Source organism: Onychomys torridus, chromosome 18 (assembly GCF_903995425.1).
Source record: "Onychomys torridus chromosome 18, mOncTor1.1, whole genome shotgun sequence".
NCBI lineage: Eukaryota > Metazoa > Chordata > Mammalia > Rodentia > Cricetidae > Onychomys > Onychomys torridus.
Window position 1 is genome coordinate 8,073,174 of NC_050460.1, and position 18,827 is coordinate 8,092,000.

An 18,827-nucleotide genomic window follows, 5' to 3' on the forward strand; every position below is an offset into this window, starting at 1 on the left:
GAACCGGTGAAAACAAAGTGTTTGAGCTGTATTCTATGTTGAAATCACCTGATGTGTATCCCAGCAGTCAGACTGTTGGTTATGGTTTTTTTTGATAGTATTTCTTTACAGAAGAATAGGGCTATATTGCCAAAGTAGGGCTGGGAATGGGGGCCAGAGAGCAGGGAAGTTGTAAATGGGGGGTGAGGCAGAGAGCAGGGATGTTGTGAATGGGGGCAGAGAGCAGGGAAGTTGTGAATGGGGGGGCAGAGAGCAGGGAAGTTGTGAATGGGGGGGCCAGAGAGCAGGGAAGTTGTGAATGGGCTGGCAGAGAGCAGGGAAGTTGTGAATGGGGGGGCAGAGAGCAGGGAAGTTGTGAATAGGGGGGCAGAGAGCAGGGAAGTTGTGAATGGGGGGGCCAGAGAGCAGGGAAGTTGTGAATGGGGGGGGAGAGAGCAGGGAAGTTGTGAATGGGGGGGCAGAGAGCAGGGAAGTTGTGAATGGGGGGGCAGAGAGCAGGGAAGTTGGGAAGTTGTGAATGGGGGGGGAGAGAGCAGGGAAGTTGTGAATGGGGGGGAGAGAGCAGGGAAGTTGTGAATGGGGGGGCCAGAGAGCAGGGAAGTTGTGAATGGGGGGGGAGAGAGCAGGGAAGTTGTGAATGGGGGGGCCAGAGAGCAGGGAAGTTGTGAATGGGGGGGAGAGAGCAGGGAAGTTGTGAATGGGGGGGGAGAGAGCAGGGAAGTTGTGAATGGGGGGGGCAGAGAGCAGGGAAGTTGTGAATGGGGGGCAGAGAGTGGGGACATGGAGAATGGGGGCCATAAATTGTTTTGAAATGAAAGACCTACCAGCCAGGTCAGCTGTCCGCAAGTGCTCATTTAAAATGCCATGGTGAGCAATGCTCAGGCAATCAAAACCAAGCAATTAGCTGAGTGATTTAGACATGCTTCTCCATGGGCTTGGCGTGGAGGCATTTTGACTTCATGAGTCTTCCCCAAAGGAATCCAGAAATAAAAAGCTCAGTCGCTACAAACCAAGTCTAACTTCCCTGAAACAAGCTTTCGGAGGAACCTGTTGATTTTGCCTGGGGACTCCAGAGTGGAAGTTAAACAGCAGTGGGTTAGCCTGGGGAACACAGAGCTCCACCAATAGTGGGGTACTTGCTTTCCATCTGAGTCTAAACAGTCGTGGGGCCCAAGGTCATGTACATGTAGGCTGTAGATGATATACACGCGTAGCGGCTTCTTTTGAGACAGCATCTCACTATGAGCCACGGCTGTCTCTGAACTTGTTAGGTAGATCTGCCTGTCTCTGCTTCCTGAGTGCTGGAACTAAAAGTGTGGGCTACCACCCCTGGAAAATGTCACCTTTCCATCCTTTACACACCATCCTTTTCCAAGGAGTGGTCCTATATCTTACTTCATTGTCTAGTTGGTTTTTTGGTTTTTGGTTTTTGGTTTTTTTTTGTTTGTTTGTTTGTTTGTTTTTTACTCTAGTCCAGGGAATAAAAGCTCTCAGGTGAAAACTGGAAAGGACAGAGTGGATAGAGCATACTTGGTGAAACCTGGCTTTGGGTGAGCTTAGAGGGTGTCAGAAACTCCTGCTTCTAGAGCAAAGAGGTGTCAGATTTCTTCATAAAATTCTCAGGCCAAGAAGTGATATGCCCGGGCTGAATAATACAACTAATGCCCTTGGCGGGGCTTTGTATTGATTTTCTTCCCAAATCGCTGTCGGGCATAGGTGGAGCATAGGACTTAATGTGGAGAATGTGTATGGAGCTGGTCTGGCACTTCCTATGGCGAAGCCGAGGCGCCAGAAAGCCATCTGGACCGCGCAGCAGAAGAGGGAAGGGCTGGAGTGTTCCCCGGCTCCTGGAAAGGGCGGGTTTGGAGAGATGGGCGGTCCGGTGGGTGGGATTTTGTTTCCTGCTAGACTGAGAGGGGCGGGGCTCAGGGTCTCCATGGAGACGGCTTCTACCCGTCGGACTAACGTGGAGGGGAACTGCTAGCCTGATGGATGCGGACAGCCTCTTGTTGTCGCTGGAGCTGGCGTCTGGCAGTGGGCAAGGCCTCAGCCCAGATCGTCGCGCCTCCCTGCTCACATCCCTTCTGCTGGTTAAGCGCGATTACCGCTTTGCTCGGGTCCTTTTCTGGGGCCGCATCCTCGGTCTTGTTGCGGATTATTACATCGCACAGGGCCTGAGTGAGGACCAGCTCGCACCACGCAAGACGCTGTACAGGTGAGGCAACCCTGTGGCAGGCGAGGCTGCAGGACAACACCGTAGGGTGGTGGGTGCTGCTATGGCTGGGAGAGATGGGTGGGCAGGACTGCCTTCCCTAGAAGCACTGAAAAGTAAGTGGCCTATGGGCGGGGCCGGAGGAAAAGGACATTTGAAGAGCTTGGGGACTGTGAGGGTCTTGTGGACCCTGATGGGGTTGGAAAGTGGCTGGGGGGTGGGGAAGTTCGAGGATTGTCAGGAATAAGAGAAACTGGTGTAGATGGATTCGTAGTAGAGGGAGAGTTCCTGGAGAAGGCACTCAGTGTAGAATTCAGGTTCCAGCTGTGGACCGGATTTGGTTTGGCGAAGTCAGATGCTCTGGCAATTGTGCTGGAGCTGTGTAGAAGCGTTTCCCATGGGGTGTGGGCTCTGCAGCGGGAGGTGCTCTTGGAAGACTCGTGGGATGGGGAAAGCTCTGGGGGAGATTCCTTTCCTGCGTTACCCAGGACAGTGAGGGAGCCTACCACTGTATAAAGCATCCAAGCTGCAGTTATCTGGGGCCTTCATTTACCTACTCATGCCTCAAACCAACACTGAAGGAGATTCAGAGGTTCAGAGTTTGAAGCCAGTCTGGGCTACATAAGACCCTGTGTTGGGGCTGGAGAGACAGTGCAGAACTTAAGAGCACTGGTTACTCTTCTAAACACCTGGGGTTCAATCCCTAGAACCATCTATACCTCCAGTCTCAGGGGACCTAACACCCTCTTCTGGCCTCTGGGGATACTGCACACATGAGGTGCATGTACAGACATGCAGGCAAATCACTCATACACACAAAGTAATTTTAAAGAAGTTTAAAGACCTTGTCTCAAAAAGAAAAGCTAGAATTGAGGTGTATATATAGAGATACCAGGAATCCTGAGCTTCTGGAGAACAGCTAAATAAGCTTGATCAGGGAGCACCAGCTCTAAACCCATAATCCTCCTGCACTGTGAGTAGAGAAGGCTTTGAGTGTCTGGGGGAGAGACAGGGAGTGAACTTGACAGAGGTAGCGAGTTTGGACAAGTCAAGCCACCAAGGGACACCAAAGGGGCTATAAGCTAGAAGAGCCTGCTCAGAGCCAAGTGGGCAGTTGTCTGGAAGTGTGGGGGCATGAGCATTTATGGATCTTTGCAGTGCCTAGAGGTGAGGATTTAAAGGGAAAATAGTTGAGGGATGGAGGCAGTCGAAACAATTAAAGAGGGAGACTGTGGCTTGGATGAAGGTGGAGAGTTCACTGTTGGCCCATCCCATGGATACAGCTAAGTGTCAGCCCTGCTTACTATTGAAAATCCAGGGATCAGGATCAGGCTCAGGTCTGTAATCCCAGCACTCCGGAAACTGAGGCAGAAGAAGTTCAAGGCCAGCCTGGGCTACAGTGAGAGACCCTACCTTAAATAACAACCCCCCACAAGCAAACAAACCAAACCTAACAAAAGTCAGTGGGAGGGCAGAGTGGTACGGGGTGTTGGGGAGCAAAGCGTGAAAAGGCACATTCAATACAGATTGGGAATCCACATTTGAGCTAAAGATAAAGAGGAGTGAGGCTCATTTGGCCATAGTACAAGCCTCTGTTGAGCTCCTTCCCTACCATATGCTATGTATTGATTTCGGCACCAGGAAGTCAGTCTGCCTGGGGAAGTAGGTAACACAAACTCTTTGTCTTATGGAGCTTCTGTTACAGTGTCTACTTAGGAGCCACATGACAGGGTCAGACTAAACACCACATAGGCTGCGTGATGGACGGGTGCCAGGTACAAAGGGAGACAGGGTGGAGCAGCATTTTCTCTTATTTTTATTTTCTTGTTTTTTCAAGACAGGGTTTCTCCGTATAGCCCTGGCTGATCTGGAAATTGCTCTGTTGATCAAGCTGGCCTCGAATTCAGAAATCCATCTGCCTTTGCCTCCCGAGTGCTGGGATTAAAAGTGTGAGCCACCACCACCTGTCTTTATTTTTGTTTGTTTGAGACCCAGTCTCTCTATTATGTAGCTTTTGTTGTCCTGGAACTCACCTACCTCTGCCTCCCGAGTGCTGGGATTAAAGGTGTGAGCTACCACTGCTCAGCTCCCTGAAGGTTCCTGAGTGATGGGAGCAGAAATCATGGTGTAGTGAGAAAAGAAACATCCGCCCCACCCCTGCGTACCCCCCCATACATTCACTGTGAGCACAGGGGCTCATGTAGCTTAGGGTGGCCTTGAACTTAGTACATAGTCAAGGATGACCTTGAACTTCAGATTCTCCATTTTTTGCTTCCCAAATGCTTGGGATCACAAGTGTGTTATAGAAACAAACAAGCAAAAACAAACAACAACAAAACACTGTTTTTTGTTTGGTTGTTACTGTTTGTGTGTGGGGGGGGAATGGGGAACAAACCCATAATTGAACAAAATTCAGCTTCAAGAGACTCTTCTGGATGTCACAGTCCAGATGTCTTCAATGTCAGCATCCACACAGCCAGGATCCGGACTGGCTCCACTTACAGAGCGATGGCTTTACAGCAGTGTTCAGCATGCCTCGTACCTGTCCCTGGATCTTGCCCAGGGCTAGTGATGTGTGATTTAATTCCTCATACAATCCTGAGCCGTGTTAGCAAGCAGTAGTTCCTGGCTATGTCTCTAAGCTGTGGTGTTAGCCAGCTCAGGGGCATTTAACACATTTTAGACTTAGGAACACTTTAAACTTACTGTGCTGGGTAGCTGGTTAGATTTTTGTTTGTTTGTTTGTTTGTTTGTTTGTTTGTTTGTTTCCAGACAGGGTTTCTTTGTGTAGCTCTGGCTGTCCTTGAACTCGATTTGTAGACCAGGCTGGCCTTGAACTCACATAGATCCACCTGCCTCTGCCTCCCGAGTGCTGACATAAACGGAGTCATCTAAGAGGAGGGAACCTCAATTAAGAAAGTGCCTCCCAGGAAAATCCACGCATCCCTCTTTGGGCCCTCCTCATTATCTAGCCTCTCTGGGGCGGTGGGTTGTAGGTTGGCTATCCTATACTTTACTCCTAATATCCACTTTGAGGAGGGGGCATGGAGGCATGGGAACTTGAGGGAGCAGGTTGTGTGGGCGGTGTGCAGGAGGTGGGTTGGAGGTGGGACAGGCAGAGCAATGAAAGAAGCGTTTTTTGATGGGGGCAGCATTTTGGGGTTAGGGAGAAGCTGGTGCAGGGAACCCACAAGGAAGACCCCAGCTAAGACTCTCAGCAATAGTGCAGAGCATGCCTGAACTGGCCTCCAGATTGGTGATACTCTACCCTGTAACTGATGGAAGCAGATGCAGAGACCCACAGCCAAGCACTGCTCTGAGCTCCTGGAGTCCTGCTGAAGAAAGGGAGGAGGGATTATACAAACCAGGGGGTCATGACTGCAGAACCCAAAGAGATAGCTGACCTGGGCTTATGGAAGCTCATGGACTCTGGACCAACAGTTGGGGAGCCTCCATGGGACTGACCTAGGCCCTCTGTATGTGTGTGACAGTTGTGCAGCTTGGTCTCTTTGTAAGGCTCCTAGCGGTGGGGTCAGGAGCTGTCCCTGATGCTTAGCTGGCTTTTGAGAGCCTGTTCCCAATGCTGGATTACCTGGCCCAGTCTTGATGCAAGGGGAGGAGCTCAGTCCTACCTCAACTTGATGTGCCATGCTTTGTTCAAACCCATGGGAAGCCTGCCCCTTTCTGAATGGAGGAGGAAGAGAAGGAGTGGAAGGGGAGTGGGTAGATGGGAAGTAGAGGGACTGGGAGGAGAGGGAGAGGAAATTATGGTCAGTATATAAAATAAATGGAAAAAGTTATTAAAAATAATAAATAAAAAAAAACAAAATGTGGGGGTGGGGATTTAGCTCAGTGGTAGAGCGCTTGCCTAGCAAGCACAAGGCCCTGGGTTCGATCCTCAGCTCTAAAAAAAGAAAGAAAAGAAAATGCCTCCATAAAATCAGGCTATAGGCAAACCTGTAGGGCATTTTCTTAATTAGTGATTGATGGGAAGGGCCCAGCACATTGTGGGTGGCACCATCCTTTGGATGGTGGTTCTGGGTTCTATAAGAAAGCTGAGTGGGCTGGAGAGATTGCTCAGTGGTTATGGCTGCTCTTTCAGAGTTCAATTCCTGGCAACCACATGGTGGCTCACAACCATCTATTGTGGGATCTGATGCCCTCTTCTGGCATAAAGGTGTACATGCAGATAGAGCATTCATACATAAAATAAATAAATCTTAAAAACAAACAAAAAACAAGCTGAGCAAGCCGTGGATGAGCAGCACCCCTCCACAGTCTCCGTGGCCTCTGTGTCAGCTCCTGCCTCCAGGTTCCTGCCCTGTTTGAGTTCCTTCCTGACTTCCTTCAAGGATAAACAGTGAATGAACAGTGAATGAACAGCCACCATTTGGGTGCTGGGTCCTCTGGAAGAGCAGCAAGTGTGTCTAACTGCCATATCTGCAGCCTCCCAAATAAATATTTTAAAGCAAGTGAAAAGTACACAAAAGGAAATGTGCATCAAATGTAAGGGTGGACTGTACACAATCGCTTTGAAAGGTTCTGGGATGAAGGTGTTGGCAAAGCTTTTGGCTGCCTGAGCCCGCGGTAAGGGAAAGTGGGGGAGTGAGGAGAATCGGAGTCCAAGGTGATGTGGATGTTGTTGGCAGCCTGAACTGCACAGAGTGGAGCCTCTTGCCCCCTGCCACGGAGGAGATGGCAACGCAGACAGCTGTGGTGAGTGGCCGCTTCATGGGGGACCCCTCACACGAGTATGAACACACTGAGCTCCAGAAGGTGAATGAGGGTGAGAAGGTCTTCGATGAAGAAGTGGTGGTAAGTGCACGGGTGTGGGGGTGCTGGAAGGGTCTGAGCAAATGCTCATCAAGTCTGAGGGTCAGCACAATGGGCGAATGTGTGAGCGCCACAGGCAAAGCCCTAGCATTCCCAGCCTCACAAGCCACACCCAACTAACTCAATACAAGAACAGCGGGCCAGGGCTGGAGAGATGCTCAGTGGCTAAGAGCACTGGCTGCTCTTCCCGAGGATCTGGGTTCCATTCCCAGCACCCATATGGAAGTTTACAACTGTAACTCCAGTTCCAGGGGATGCAATGCCTTCTTCTGACCTCTATGGGCACAAGGTGCACAAGTGGTGTACAGACAGACATACATGCAGGCAAGACATTCATACACATAAGAAGCTAACAGATCCCGGCCTGGTAGAAAGAACAAGTCCCACTGTGATTTGTTGTCACCACCGTCACTACTGCCTGGGTGTGCACTGAGTCCCTGGGGGCAGTAGGGGCTTTGCTACTGCCAATTCTGCCAGCGCTGCAAAAGTGGTTCATTACCATGCAGGAGGTGGAGAAAAGGACTCGGGAGCTAAGACCTGCAGGGCAGTGCAAGCAGAGTGGATAGGCAGCTCTTGTAAAGCCTGGCTCCACATGAGGACGGGGGAGAGGGGTCTGTGCTGCATCTTGAGGATCAGGAATGTGTGTGTATACATGCAGATTTTGTTTTATTATTATTATTATTTTGTCTTTTTGAGACAGGGTTTCTTTGTGTAGCCTTGGCTCTCCTGGAACTCACTCAGTAGACTGTACCTGCCTCTGCCTCCCAAGTGCAGAGTAAAGGCGAGTTTTAACACTGCCCCACCGAGTATTGTTGTTGTTATTATTATTATTATTTTACAGTGCTAGGAATCAAAACTTGGTCTTATGCATTCCGGGCAACCACTCTGCCATTGAAGTACATTTGTTTATTTTGTGTGTGGGGTTGGGCTCTCCCATGGAGGTCAGAGGACAACTTGTGGGAGTCAATTCCCTCCTTCTCCATAGAAGTTCTAAAGTCTGAACTTAGAGCATTAGGCTTGATGGCAAGAACATTACCCAAGCCATCTGGCCAGCCCTTTGAACTAATCTTAATTTTACTAGATAATACAGCACATGGTTCCTGAGTCATAGGCACTAAAAGGAATGTAATAAAGTTTCCTTTGATTCCTGCCTGCTGGGCAGGGAAACCCTTTTTCTAGAGGACATTATGTAACTGTTTAGCATGTGTGTCCCTGTCCAGTCCAGACCCTTCTCCCTCATCAGCAGCCTCACTGCCCTCCAGGAGCTCAAAGCGTACAATCCAAGGCTCAGCATCCCAAACCTGCATTTTCCCATGATCCTCGGGGGTCTGACTCCAGACACCAGTGCCAAGGAAACCCTTGCTCTCCATGTGTTTGTTCGTTTTTTTTTTCCTTAATAAAATTAAAAGGTGGCAGTGTGGGGCTGGAGAGTTGCTCCATTGGTAAAAGCACCTGCTGCTCTTGCAGATGACCTGCTTCACAGGCCCACATGGTGGCTCATAACTGCTCTAGTTCTAATTCCAGAGGATCCGACGAGACACACTCTTCTGACTTCTGTGGATACCAGACATGCACATGATGTACAGACATATATGCAGGCAAAACGTTCGTATGTGCAAAGTAATAAAACAGAGTAAATTGGAAACATAGAATAGCTGTGTGGTGTGTCCACAGCCCTGTACAATGCTCTTTTCATGAAGCCATGTTTTTCAGAGACCATCAGCACCCCAACCAGCCACCCTGCTTTTTGTGCCAGCCTGTGAAAGGACCCGTGTTTAAACAGAGTCTGATTAATGGAAAGTAGCTTCCAGGTTTCAGCTCTGACAAGCATGTCATGCCAAGTGGCCTTGGACCGACGTCATGTCCAACGTTTGCACTTTATCTAAAGGGCCAGTTCCTAGAAATGCCACTGGGTCGACAAGTAGGGAGCCCACATTTGGCTAAACCAAACCCGGACTCAGAACCCAGCCTTACCTTTTGGGTGACGTGATAAGTCTGTGGTAGGCTGATCGGCAGTGGCAGCCACACCTCTCAGCTGATAAAAGCGCTTTCCTGACCTCAGGTTCTCTTTGTCAGCTAGGCTGACTGTATTTGCTCTTGCAAGCTTGTTCCATCACTCAGGTGATGTTCACAGCCACTGGGCCAGGATGTTCTGAATGTTAGTTTCTGCCTTCCCTTGTTGCCCCATAATCGGTGGCTCTGTGAGTTCCGTTGCCTCTGTCCGCAGGCTTCTGTGTTGAGCACAGCTTGCTCCTTTTCCTTCCTGCTGGCCCTGATGTGAACTGCAGTGGACTATCCTCTGTGTAAGGTTTAGTAACCTATAGGGAAACGCTTGGTGAAGGCAAGCCTGAAGAAGGATGTTACCTGAACTGTGATCCCAATCGTACTTAAGTAGATGCATAAAATATGCATAAATTTGCATAAATAATAGAAGGAAGTGTATCAGTCAGTGTGTTAATGATTGGGAGGAAAGATAATGAGTAGTTTTAATCCCCTTTGATATGCTTTCCTTTCCTTTTCTTTTCTTTTTTTTTTTTTTAGTTTTTCGAGACAAGGTTTCTCTGTAGTTTTGGTGCCTGTCCTGGATCTCACTCTGTAGACCAGGCTGGCCTCGAACTCACAGAAATCCACCTGCCTCTGCCTCCTGAGTGCTGGGATTAAAGGCGTGCACCACCACCGCCCGGCGATATGCTTTTCTAGATTATCCAAATAATGTACAGTGAGCATAATTTTTCATATATATAAAAATATTATTATTATTATTAGTGTGCCTGTGTGTGTGTGTGCATGTGTGTCTCTGTCAGTGTGTGTGTGCTGTATTGGTGTGTGTTGGTGTGTATGTGTCTGTGTTGGTGTGTGTGTGTCTGTGTTGGTGTGTGTGTGTGTCTGTGTTGGTGTGTGTGTGTGTGTTTGTCTGTGTTGGTGTGTGTGTGTGTGTGTTTGTCTGTGTTGGTGTGTGTGTGTCTGTGTTGGTGTATGTGTGTGTGTCTGTGTCAGTGTGTGTGTGTGTGTGCCTCTGTTGGTGTGTATGTGTGTCTGTGTGTCTGTGTGTGTGTGTTTGGGCAAGTATGAGCCGTGGTGTAAGTATGGAGGTCAGAGGACAACTTTGAGGAGTCAGCTCTCTCTTTGCACTTTAAAAAAGAAAATATATTTTTTTTATGTGTACGAGTGCTTTGCCTCAATGTAAGGTCTGTGTACTCTGTGAGCAGGCTGTAGACTCCCTGGGACTGAAGTTACACACGGTCGTGAGTGGACATGTGGGTGCTGGGAACTGAACCCAGATCTTCCAGAAGAGCAGCCAGTGCTCTCAACCTCCGAGTAACCTCTCCAGCACCTTTCCACTTTTTTTTTTTCTTCTTTTAGGCGAAGTCTCTATAGTTTCTGTTGCTGTATTGTTTACACTAGACTAGCTGTCCTGTGAGCCTCTGGGCAGTTTTATTTGCCTCCCTTCTCACCATAGGAATGCTGGGGTTACAGATGTGCGCCACTGTATCCAAGTGTCCAGCTTTTTAATGTGTTCCAGGCTCAGATAATCAGGCTTGCAAATGCTTCACTGAGCCATTTCTACACACACACACACACACACACACACACACACACACACACACAACTTGGGAGCAGTCTTGTGTATCTTAAGCTGGCCTCCAATTTGCTTATGTAACTAAGGATGACTTTGAACTTCCGGTCCTCCTGCCTTTACTTCCCAAGTATAGTGCCTGGTTTAAGGGGTATGGGGGATTGGTTCCTAGGCCTTGTAGAAGTTAGGCTAGCATCAAGTGTCTTTCTAACTGCACTAAGTCCAGCCCCTGATTTCTTTTTTTTTGAGCTGAGGATCGAACCCAGGGCCTTGTGCTTGCTAGGCAAGCACTCTACCACTGAGCTAAATCCCCAACCCAGCCCCTGATTTCTTAACGTTTTTTTTTTTTTTTTTTTAAGATAGGATCTCATGTAGTCCACAGTGGCCTGAAACTCTTTATGTAGTTAAGGATGGCCTTGAACTCCTGGTCCTTCTGCCTCCACTAACCCTGTGCTAGGGTTACAGGTATATGCCAACACATCTGGTTTATTTGAACCCAGAGCATTGCACACAATAAGCAAGAACTCTACAAACTGAATTATATCCTTGGGCTTGCTTTCATTATTTATTTATTTATCTATCTATCTATCTATTTATTTATTTATTTATAGGCAGGATTTCTCTGTGTAGCCCTGGCTACCCTGGAACTCACTCTGTATAGACCAGGCTGGCCTGGAATTCAGAGACATGCCTGCCTTTGCCTCCTGAGTGCTGGGATTAAAGGTATGTGCACCACTGCCTGGCTCTTTTTTGTTTTTATTGTTCCATGTTTTCAACGGCAGAATAAAAAGCCTTTAAGCATGATGACTTAATGGCCTGTCTCTGGAAGGGGATATACAAACTCATCATGGTAGCTACTTGGGGACTGGAATTTCTTGTGGTTTGAATATTTTATTACCTATATGTAGTACCAACTCAGGAAAGGAAAGGAGAAGGACGGGGACACACATATACACACACACACACACACACACACACACACACACACACACAAATGCTTACTCAGCATTACCCAGGTCTCAGGCCCAACTGGTAGGGAAAGAATTGACCATGCAGAGCTCTGTCCTCGCATCTGAAGTGAGCAGGCACAATACCCTGGCAGGGTGCTCTCTCCTGTCTTCTCAGGTCCAAATCAAGGAAGAGACCCGGTTGGTGTCTATTATTGACCAGATTGACAAAGCTGTAGCTGTCATCCCCCGAGGTGCCCTCTTCAAGACTCCTTTTGGAGTCACCCACGTCAATCGGACCTTTGAAGGTGAGTTCTGTGGGTCCTCTCAGAGCAGGAGATGCTAGGGTTCTGTTGAACATGTCTGGGGGACCAGGGCATCTGCCCTCCTTGGAGGAGAGTGGCTGTGTCCCAGCGCCTGGGAGGATGGGTCTCCTGGTCTGCTGCTGTCAACAGTACCCTGACAGAAAGCAGCGTCATGAAGGAGGGGTACAGTCCATCTCAGCAGGAGCTTGAAACAGCTGCTCACATCGCGGTTAAAAGCAGAGAGAAATGAGCACATACGAGCACACCTGCTTGCTTGCTTAAGCTCGGCTAGCTTGCTGTATTCTTACGCAGTCCAGGGCTCCCTGCCTAGGGGGCAGTACTGCCACAGTGGGCTGAGTCTGTTCACATCAATTAACAAGGAAGATAATCCCCCAGACAAGCCCATTGGCCAACTTGATCTAGATCAGTGGTTCTCAACCTTCCTGATGCTGCGACCCTTTAATACAATCCTCATGTTGTGTGATCCCCAACAAAAAATTATTTTTGTTGCTACTTCGTGACTGTAATTTTGCTGTGAATCATAATGTAAATATCTGATATGTGACCTCTGTGAAAGGGTCATTTGACGGTCAACCCACAGGTTGAGAACCTCTTTTTTTTTTTTTTCCCCCGAGACAGGGTTTCTCTATGTAGCTTTGGTGCCTTTTCCTAGATCTCACTCTGTAGCCCAGGCTGGCCTCGAACCTCTGCCTCCCAAGTGCTGGAATTAAAGGCATGCACCACCACCACCACCACCTGGTGAGAACCACTTCTTTAGATAATTCTTCATTAAGACTTTCCCAGAGCTGGGTGGTGTTGGCACACACCTTTAATCCCAGCACTCTGAAGGCAGAGGCAGAGACAATTTTTACATTTTTTTTTTCTAGGACTAGAGACAAAAACATGTATTTTTTCTTAGTGACTACATACTTTGGCTCAGAGAAGACACAAAAACAGAAAATAAGAGGAACTCTTTGTGAGTTCAAAGCCAGCCAGAGCTACATAATAATACTTTGTCTCAAAAATATTTAAAAAAATGGGGGCTAGGGGCTGGAGAGATGGCTCAGAGGTTAAGAGCACCTACTGCTTTTCCAGAGGTCCTGAGTTCAATTCCCAGCAACCACATGGTAGCTCACAACCATCCTTAATGAGATCTGGTGCCCTCTTCTGGCCTGCAGGGATACATGCATGCAGACAGAACACTGTATACAGAATAAATAAATCTTTAAAAAAAAATCGTGTTATCTATATATATATATATGTAATTAATTAAAAAAAAACCACACTCTTTCTCCAGGTGATTCTAAGTTGTGCCAAGTTGGCAGTTAGAACTAGCCAGTACAGTTGAAATGGGTTCTCGGTCATTGGACCCTGAGATGTAGAAGTGTGTATGGTGACCTGGGTTTTCCTGGGTCAGAGTTACCTGCTTCTTGCCACTGGCCCTCCTTGCTCCTTTTTTTTTTTTTTTTGGTGGGGAGTGGTCAGGGTCAAGCATGGGCAGAGGGGATGAGTTCCATTTTCTGGCTTGGGTTATCTGTCTAGTGGGCAGAGGCCTGTGCAGCCATCCCCCTTGGTGGTGGCCATCCCCCTTGGTGGCAGCACCAGGAGAAAGGAGCCCGGGCTTTGGGTTAACTGTTCTCCTGCCCACCTCCTCCTCCTCCCAGGCCTGCCCTTGTCTGAGATCAGGAAGCTCAGCTCGTACTTCCACTTCAGGGAGGCTGTTGATCTGAAGAACAAGACCTTGCTTGAGAAGGCAGACTTGGACCCCTCTCTGGATTTCATGGACTCCCTGGAGTATGACATCCCCAAAGGTAAGAGGCCATTATCTTCAGGATGTGGGACTGGCCTTCAGGTCAGAGCAGTAGGCCAACCCCTCTCTACCTTTCCCCTTTCTTCAAGGCTGGGACTGAGAACCTGGGCGGGCATTGGTGGCTCACTGTGACCTCTTGAGAGTGGGGCTTCTCCAGAGTCTGGTCTGAGACATTCCACTTGTGTTATCCAGCGGGGAGGTAGGAAGTAAAGTGGCTCAGGGTCTTGAGTATTTGAGCAGATTTGTTGTTATTTCTAATGTACTTCTAAACTTTACTCCAACCAATTTTTAATGTGTCTTGGGTTTTTGTTTGGTTGGTTTTGGTTTTTTTTTGAGACAGGGTTTCCCTGTATAGCCTGGCTGTCCTGGAACTCTCTCTGTAAACCTCACTGGCGTCAAACAGAAATCCTCCTGCCTATGCCTTCTGAGTGCTGGGATCAAACGCATGCACCATCACACCCGGCCAGATAGTTTTTGTTGTTTGCAAGGAGCACACATGTCTGCTATCATTGTGTTTCCTAGGAGTATAATATAAAGCCAGCTGTGGTGGTACAGACATCTGGACTTCAATGCACAGCCCTATCTCAAATGTATCTGTATTTATATATCTGTCTCGATGTATATCTTCATCCATATATGTTCGTTATTAACTATAGTTACCATGTTTTACAACAGACCTTTTAAATTTATTTTTCCTATCTACCATCATTCTACTTCCTGTGTCCTTTGAAGACCTAACCCCATACTTTCTTTTAGCCAACCCACCTCTGGTAACAACCATTCTCCTCCTTCTCTTCTTCTTTGAGACAAGGTGTCATTATGTAGTAGGAGGATCAGAAGTTCATTGTAATCCTTGGCTACATAGTAAATTCTAGGCCAGCCAGAGCTACATGAAACCCTGATTTTATCTTATTATTTTTTCAAGATAGGGTTTCCTCTGTGTAGTTCTGGAACTCATTCTATAGACCAGGTTGCCCTCAAACTCACAGAAATCTGCCTACATCTGCCTCCTGAGTACTGAGATTAAAGGCATGTGCCACCACACTCAGCCAAAAACCACAATTAAAAAAAGTATTTCTAGTGGTTAAAAAAAAAAAAAAAAAAAAAAAAAAAGCCATAGAAATGATTTGAGGCAGGCCCAGGAGTTCCTGGGAAGCTTTGGTGGGAGAAGCAGTGGAGGCTTGAAGATAGGTCCGTGTGCACATCATACGCACATCTTATGCACATAATAAGGCAATGTGCACAGGAGGACAGAGAAGGGGCAAGAGAGCCCTCAGGTTGTCTCAGCACAGTGCCAGCGGCCGATGATGGCCCTGAGCAGCTGGATTCCGCCACGTGGGGGCACCAGAGCCAAGTCGCCTTGTGTGAGGGCTTAGAGCAAAGGGTAGGTGGCTTCTGGGACCAGCAGGAAAGTGAACAGGGCAGGATGGATCTCACTTATCGGACACAACTCTGGCTTCCTCCCAGACTCTCTCTAGCTGAATGAACTGCTGGGTGGCTCTCCTGCCTGGCAGATGGCAATAGTGATGCCCTGGGCTGCAGAGTGGGGAAAAGAATCCTTGGAGGATTCCCTGGAGCACCATGTCTGGCTAAAGGAGTGGGGCTTGTAGCTCCTTAGCTCTTTCTGCCTAGGGAGGAGAACTGTTTTCTGAGTCTGAAGCAAGCATTCAGGAAAGCCTGCCACCTCGGAGCAGGTGTGGTTGAAGTGGGCCTTGTCCTGGGGCCTCCTGCCCTCTGTGCCCAGAGACAGGCCTGGAGCTCACAGCTTCTCTCTGGACCAGCCTCGGGAGAGATAAGGGGAGGGATGTTGCCTGAGGCCAATATCTTGGCAATGAGCTGCCATGTAATGCCCTGGGATGGACATTTTTGGGGGGATAGATTTCTGACAGGCTCATCTTCCTGATGGGTGCAGGGCACTGGCTAGGACTTCTCTAACCTTGGCTTGCATAGGAAGGCAGGCGGGGCAGTGGGTCAGGCAGCCAGATTCCTCACTGGTATTCTGCCATTCAATACCCATTAACCTTCCACTCTGTCAGCGGAGCATGGAGCAGCTGCCAAGTCCTCTGGTGCCCTTGGAATGAGAAAGACAGCTCTCCTGTGTCAGGAAGGTTTGAGGAGAGTGACTGAGACGGGCTGGAAGGTGTCAGGAGCACAGAGGAGTGGGCAGAAGGGGCAGCAGGTGTCAGGGAGTGGAGGTGCAGAGCTGGCAGGAAGGGCGAAATACAGGTTGAAGTCCCAATAGTGAACACTCAGTGGCAATGCCCAGTTTGGACAGCAGGGGGCAGCAAGAGTCCTGTAGCCTGGACAGTGGCCTTTAAATACTGGGGTAGAGATGGTGATTAGGGTGGGACTCTACGGTACAGGGTGAGACAGGAAGTGTGAAGAGAATGGGTAACGTGGTAGCAGTCTTACAGGTGAGTGTGCAGATGGCTCTGCCTGCCTAAGTCTTTTATAAGCTTGGCTGACCAGGGGCCCTACTACCCACTGCTTACTTACATTGGTGGCTGACACCAGGGGCACCTTTTTCCTCTGTCCTCCAGCCTCTAGGAGGGTTGACTCTACATTGTGGTAAGGTGTGGTGGCTTCTCCCATCAGGAGCCCGTGGTCATTTTTTATTTCATTTTGTGTGTATGGGTATTTTGCTTGCATGTATGTACCACATGCATGCCCGGTGTCCATCGAAGCCAGAAGTGGGCACCGGATTCCTTAAAACTAGAGTTACAGATGGTTGTAAGCCATCATGTGAGTTCTGGGAATCGGACCCAGGTCCTCTGTAAGAGTAGCAGGGCTCTTAGCTGTTGAGCCACCTCTCCAGTCCTTCCTGGCCATTTCTTAGTGTGATGAAGTTTTTGAGGTTTAGGCCATCTGCTGCCCTGGGCAGCTTGATCGGAGGCTGGCCCTCACACTCCCTTATGTCACCCTTTCTTCCTGGGTAGCAGGAGAATGTAAAGGTCCGTCTACCTTAGCCTGGGGCTCCACCCTGGGGAGGTGGGTTAGCCCCCGGGATCAGGAAACCCAGGGGACTTCCTGCCAAGTGTACAGGGCTCGCTGCTGAGTTTGAGTGTCGATCCTCTTCCCAGCTTCAGAGCACAGGTGTTTTGGAGAGCCACCTGAAGGCAGGAAGCCAGGTCTGAGGAGACTTGGGAGTGAGCTGGGGCTGTGAATTGTCCCACCAGGCTACTTCCTACCTTCAAAGGGCAACTGTAGCTAGCTGGGCCTAGTTTTTCCATGTTTGCACTTGAGACAGTGGTGAAAGTGATAGTGAGTGCCTGGCTCCTCAGATACATGCTATGTGTCTGTCAACACATGCACACACATGAGAGACAGACAGACAGACAGACAGACAGAGAGATCTGGATGATGAGCTGAGCCAGAAAGGATGACAGGAATGTAGGCAAGGCAGCTTGACTGGCCCCTGGCATGCTGCAGCTCGGCTGGCACCCTTCGGCCTGCTTGGCCCTGTCCTCCTCAGTTTTCCTGTATCACTCACTGGGCCTGGGCCACTCACCCCAGCCTCTGTTCCCCATCTACTGGAAGCCAGAGGTGACCAGACATGCTGGTGTGAGGGGCCCCATGCCACCATGCTGTTGGCTATCTGGCTGCAGTGGGGGTGGGGTGGGCCCTGGGCTGTTTTCTCCAGGCTAGCCTAGCACTGGAGCAAGGGAAACTGCAGGCCAGCCTCCCTGGGTGGGCAGGGCAATCAGAGTCTGGTCCTGCTTATCTCAAGGAGGCTGTGGAGCTGTGGGCTCCAAGGGCAAGGAGGGACCTGGTCTCTGCGGATGCTCTGGGCCCTGGTAGGGTGACTAAGGCTAGAGAATAGTATACTCCTGGGCCTGTTGTCAAGGACCAGGCACAGTGGACCTGAACACTTCGTTGATAATCCTCTTCTCCCACCAAACACTGTTTTCTAGAGACTGTGACCAAGAAAGCCACCAAGGGTCTCAGGTCCCCAGAGGACAGCTGTTGGCCGGGTGCTGCTCCAGTCAGGGTCTGTTACACATGTTCTGATTCCTTCCTGACCATGGGGCAATGACAAACCATGGTGTAGCCTCCACCTCATTGTCCCATTCATGGCTGAGTCAGGACCCGGAGCAGCAGACCTCCATGCTTCCAGAAAGCTCTGGTTTTGACCAGGGCAGACAGCTAGCTACACAGGGGCCAGCTTTTTGGATGCAGGGTGGCCCCCAGAGGGTGGGGATTGAGTTGTGAGGCTGTTGGGTGTGGAGTGACCAGGGTGGGCCATGGTTGGAGGTAGGCTGCGGGAAGCTCAAGAGGCGGGAGCCAGCAACGGGGCTGAGTTGGCAGCTGATGAAGGCCCTAGAACAGCCCTTAGAGCATAAATGGTTGGTCCCACACCAAAACCTTTAAAAGTATTTGCCTTCCTGGCAGGGCCCTGAGCAGGGCTGTGGCTGGTCTGGGGGAGAGGCCTTGGTGCGCAGGGGAATAGAAACCCCAGATCTACATCCAGAGGCGATTTTCCCAGGCTCCTTCCTCCCACACAGTGGCTCCCTCCCTTGGAGCTGGATCAGGCCCTTCCAGCCAAGTCCTGGCTGCACAGCTCGGCCTGGTCTGCGCTGCTGTGTCTAGAGTAGCACAGGGCAGACTCAGCAGCCCATGTCCCCTCCCACCAAGCATGGCTCCACCTCCCAGCAGTTGGGAAGACACTGAGGAGGGAGGCCTGAAGTGGCCAGCTTCAGCTTGGGCTCCGGTCGTCCCATCCACCTCAGCACAGAGGCTCAAGGTCACGGTGATTTACTCTAGTGTAAGGGGAAGGAGCCACTCTGTCTGCCCCACCCCAAGCCCTAACTTGGAGGGTCCCTTCTCCATTATCTTCCCGGTCATGAGGAGCCACAAAATGGCCCTGAGCATGGCAGCTTTCACAGTGGCACCTCAGCCCAGGCAGCCCCGTCTGTCCCTCCAGGGTCTTGGAGCATCCAGATGGAGAGAGGCAACGCGCTGGTGGTGCTCCGCAGCCTGCTCTGGCCAGGCCTCACCTTCTACCATGCTCCCCGCACCAAGAACTATGGCTACATTTACGTGGGCACGGGTGAGAAGAACATGGACCTGCCCTTCATGCTGTAGGAGGGCGGTCTGGATGTCTATGTGGAGTCCAAACACTGTTTTCACAAAGCTCACCTCTGGC

The 18,827-nt window shown here is 49.7% G+C and overlaps 1 protein-coding gene across 3 annotated transcripts; it reads left to right on the plus strand.

The window, feature by feature from the left end:
* The first annotated feature begins 1,925 nt into the window (after nt 1–1,925).
* On the plus strand, nt 1,926–18,819 carry Rsph9 (radial spoke head component 9). 3 transcript variants are annotated; one of them, XM_036167319.1, is made up of 5 exons: nt 1,926–2,215; nt 6,862–7,027; nt 11,748–11,877; nt 13,539–13,685; nt 18,606–18,819. In XM_036167319.1, the coding sequence occupies exons 1-5, from the start codon at nt 1,989–1,991 to the stop codon at nt 18,764–18,766; spliced, it is 831 nt and encodes a 276-aa protein (XP_036023212.1). In that variant the 5' UTR covers nt 1,926–1,988; the 3' UTR covers nt 18,767–18,819. The 3 variants fall into 3 exon arrangements, with proteins under 3 accessions (XP_036023212.1, XP_036023215.1, XP_036023214.1); XM_036167322.1 differs by lacking the exon at nt 18,606–18,819 and adding an exon at nt 14,207–14,506; XM_036167321.1 differs by lacking the exon at nt 18,606–18,819 and adding an exon at nt 13,774–14,019.
* Nucleotides 18,820–18,827: the final 8 nt, after the last annotated feature.

Excerpts from the sequence above, each read along its gene's own strand:
- Rsph9 (XM_036167319.1), top strand. The coding sequence starts at position 1,989 with ATGGATGCGGACAGCCTCTTGTTGTCGCTGGAGCTGGCGTCTGGCAGT. Across the intron at positions 11,878-13,538 it reads CGTCAATCGGACCTTTGAAG|GCCTGCCCTTGTCTGAGATC; the intron begins GTGAGTTCTGTG and ends TCCTCCTCCCAG. Across the intron at positions 13,686-18,605 it reads GGAGTATGACATCCCCAAAG|GGTCTTGGAGCATCCAGATG; the intron begins GTAAGAGGCCAT and ends CTGTCCCTCCAG.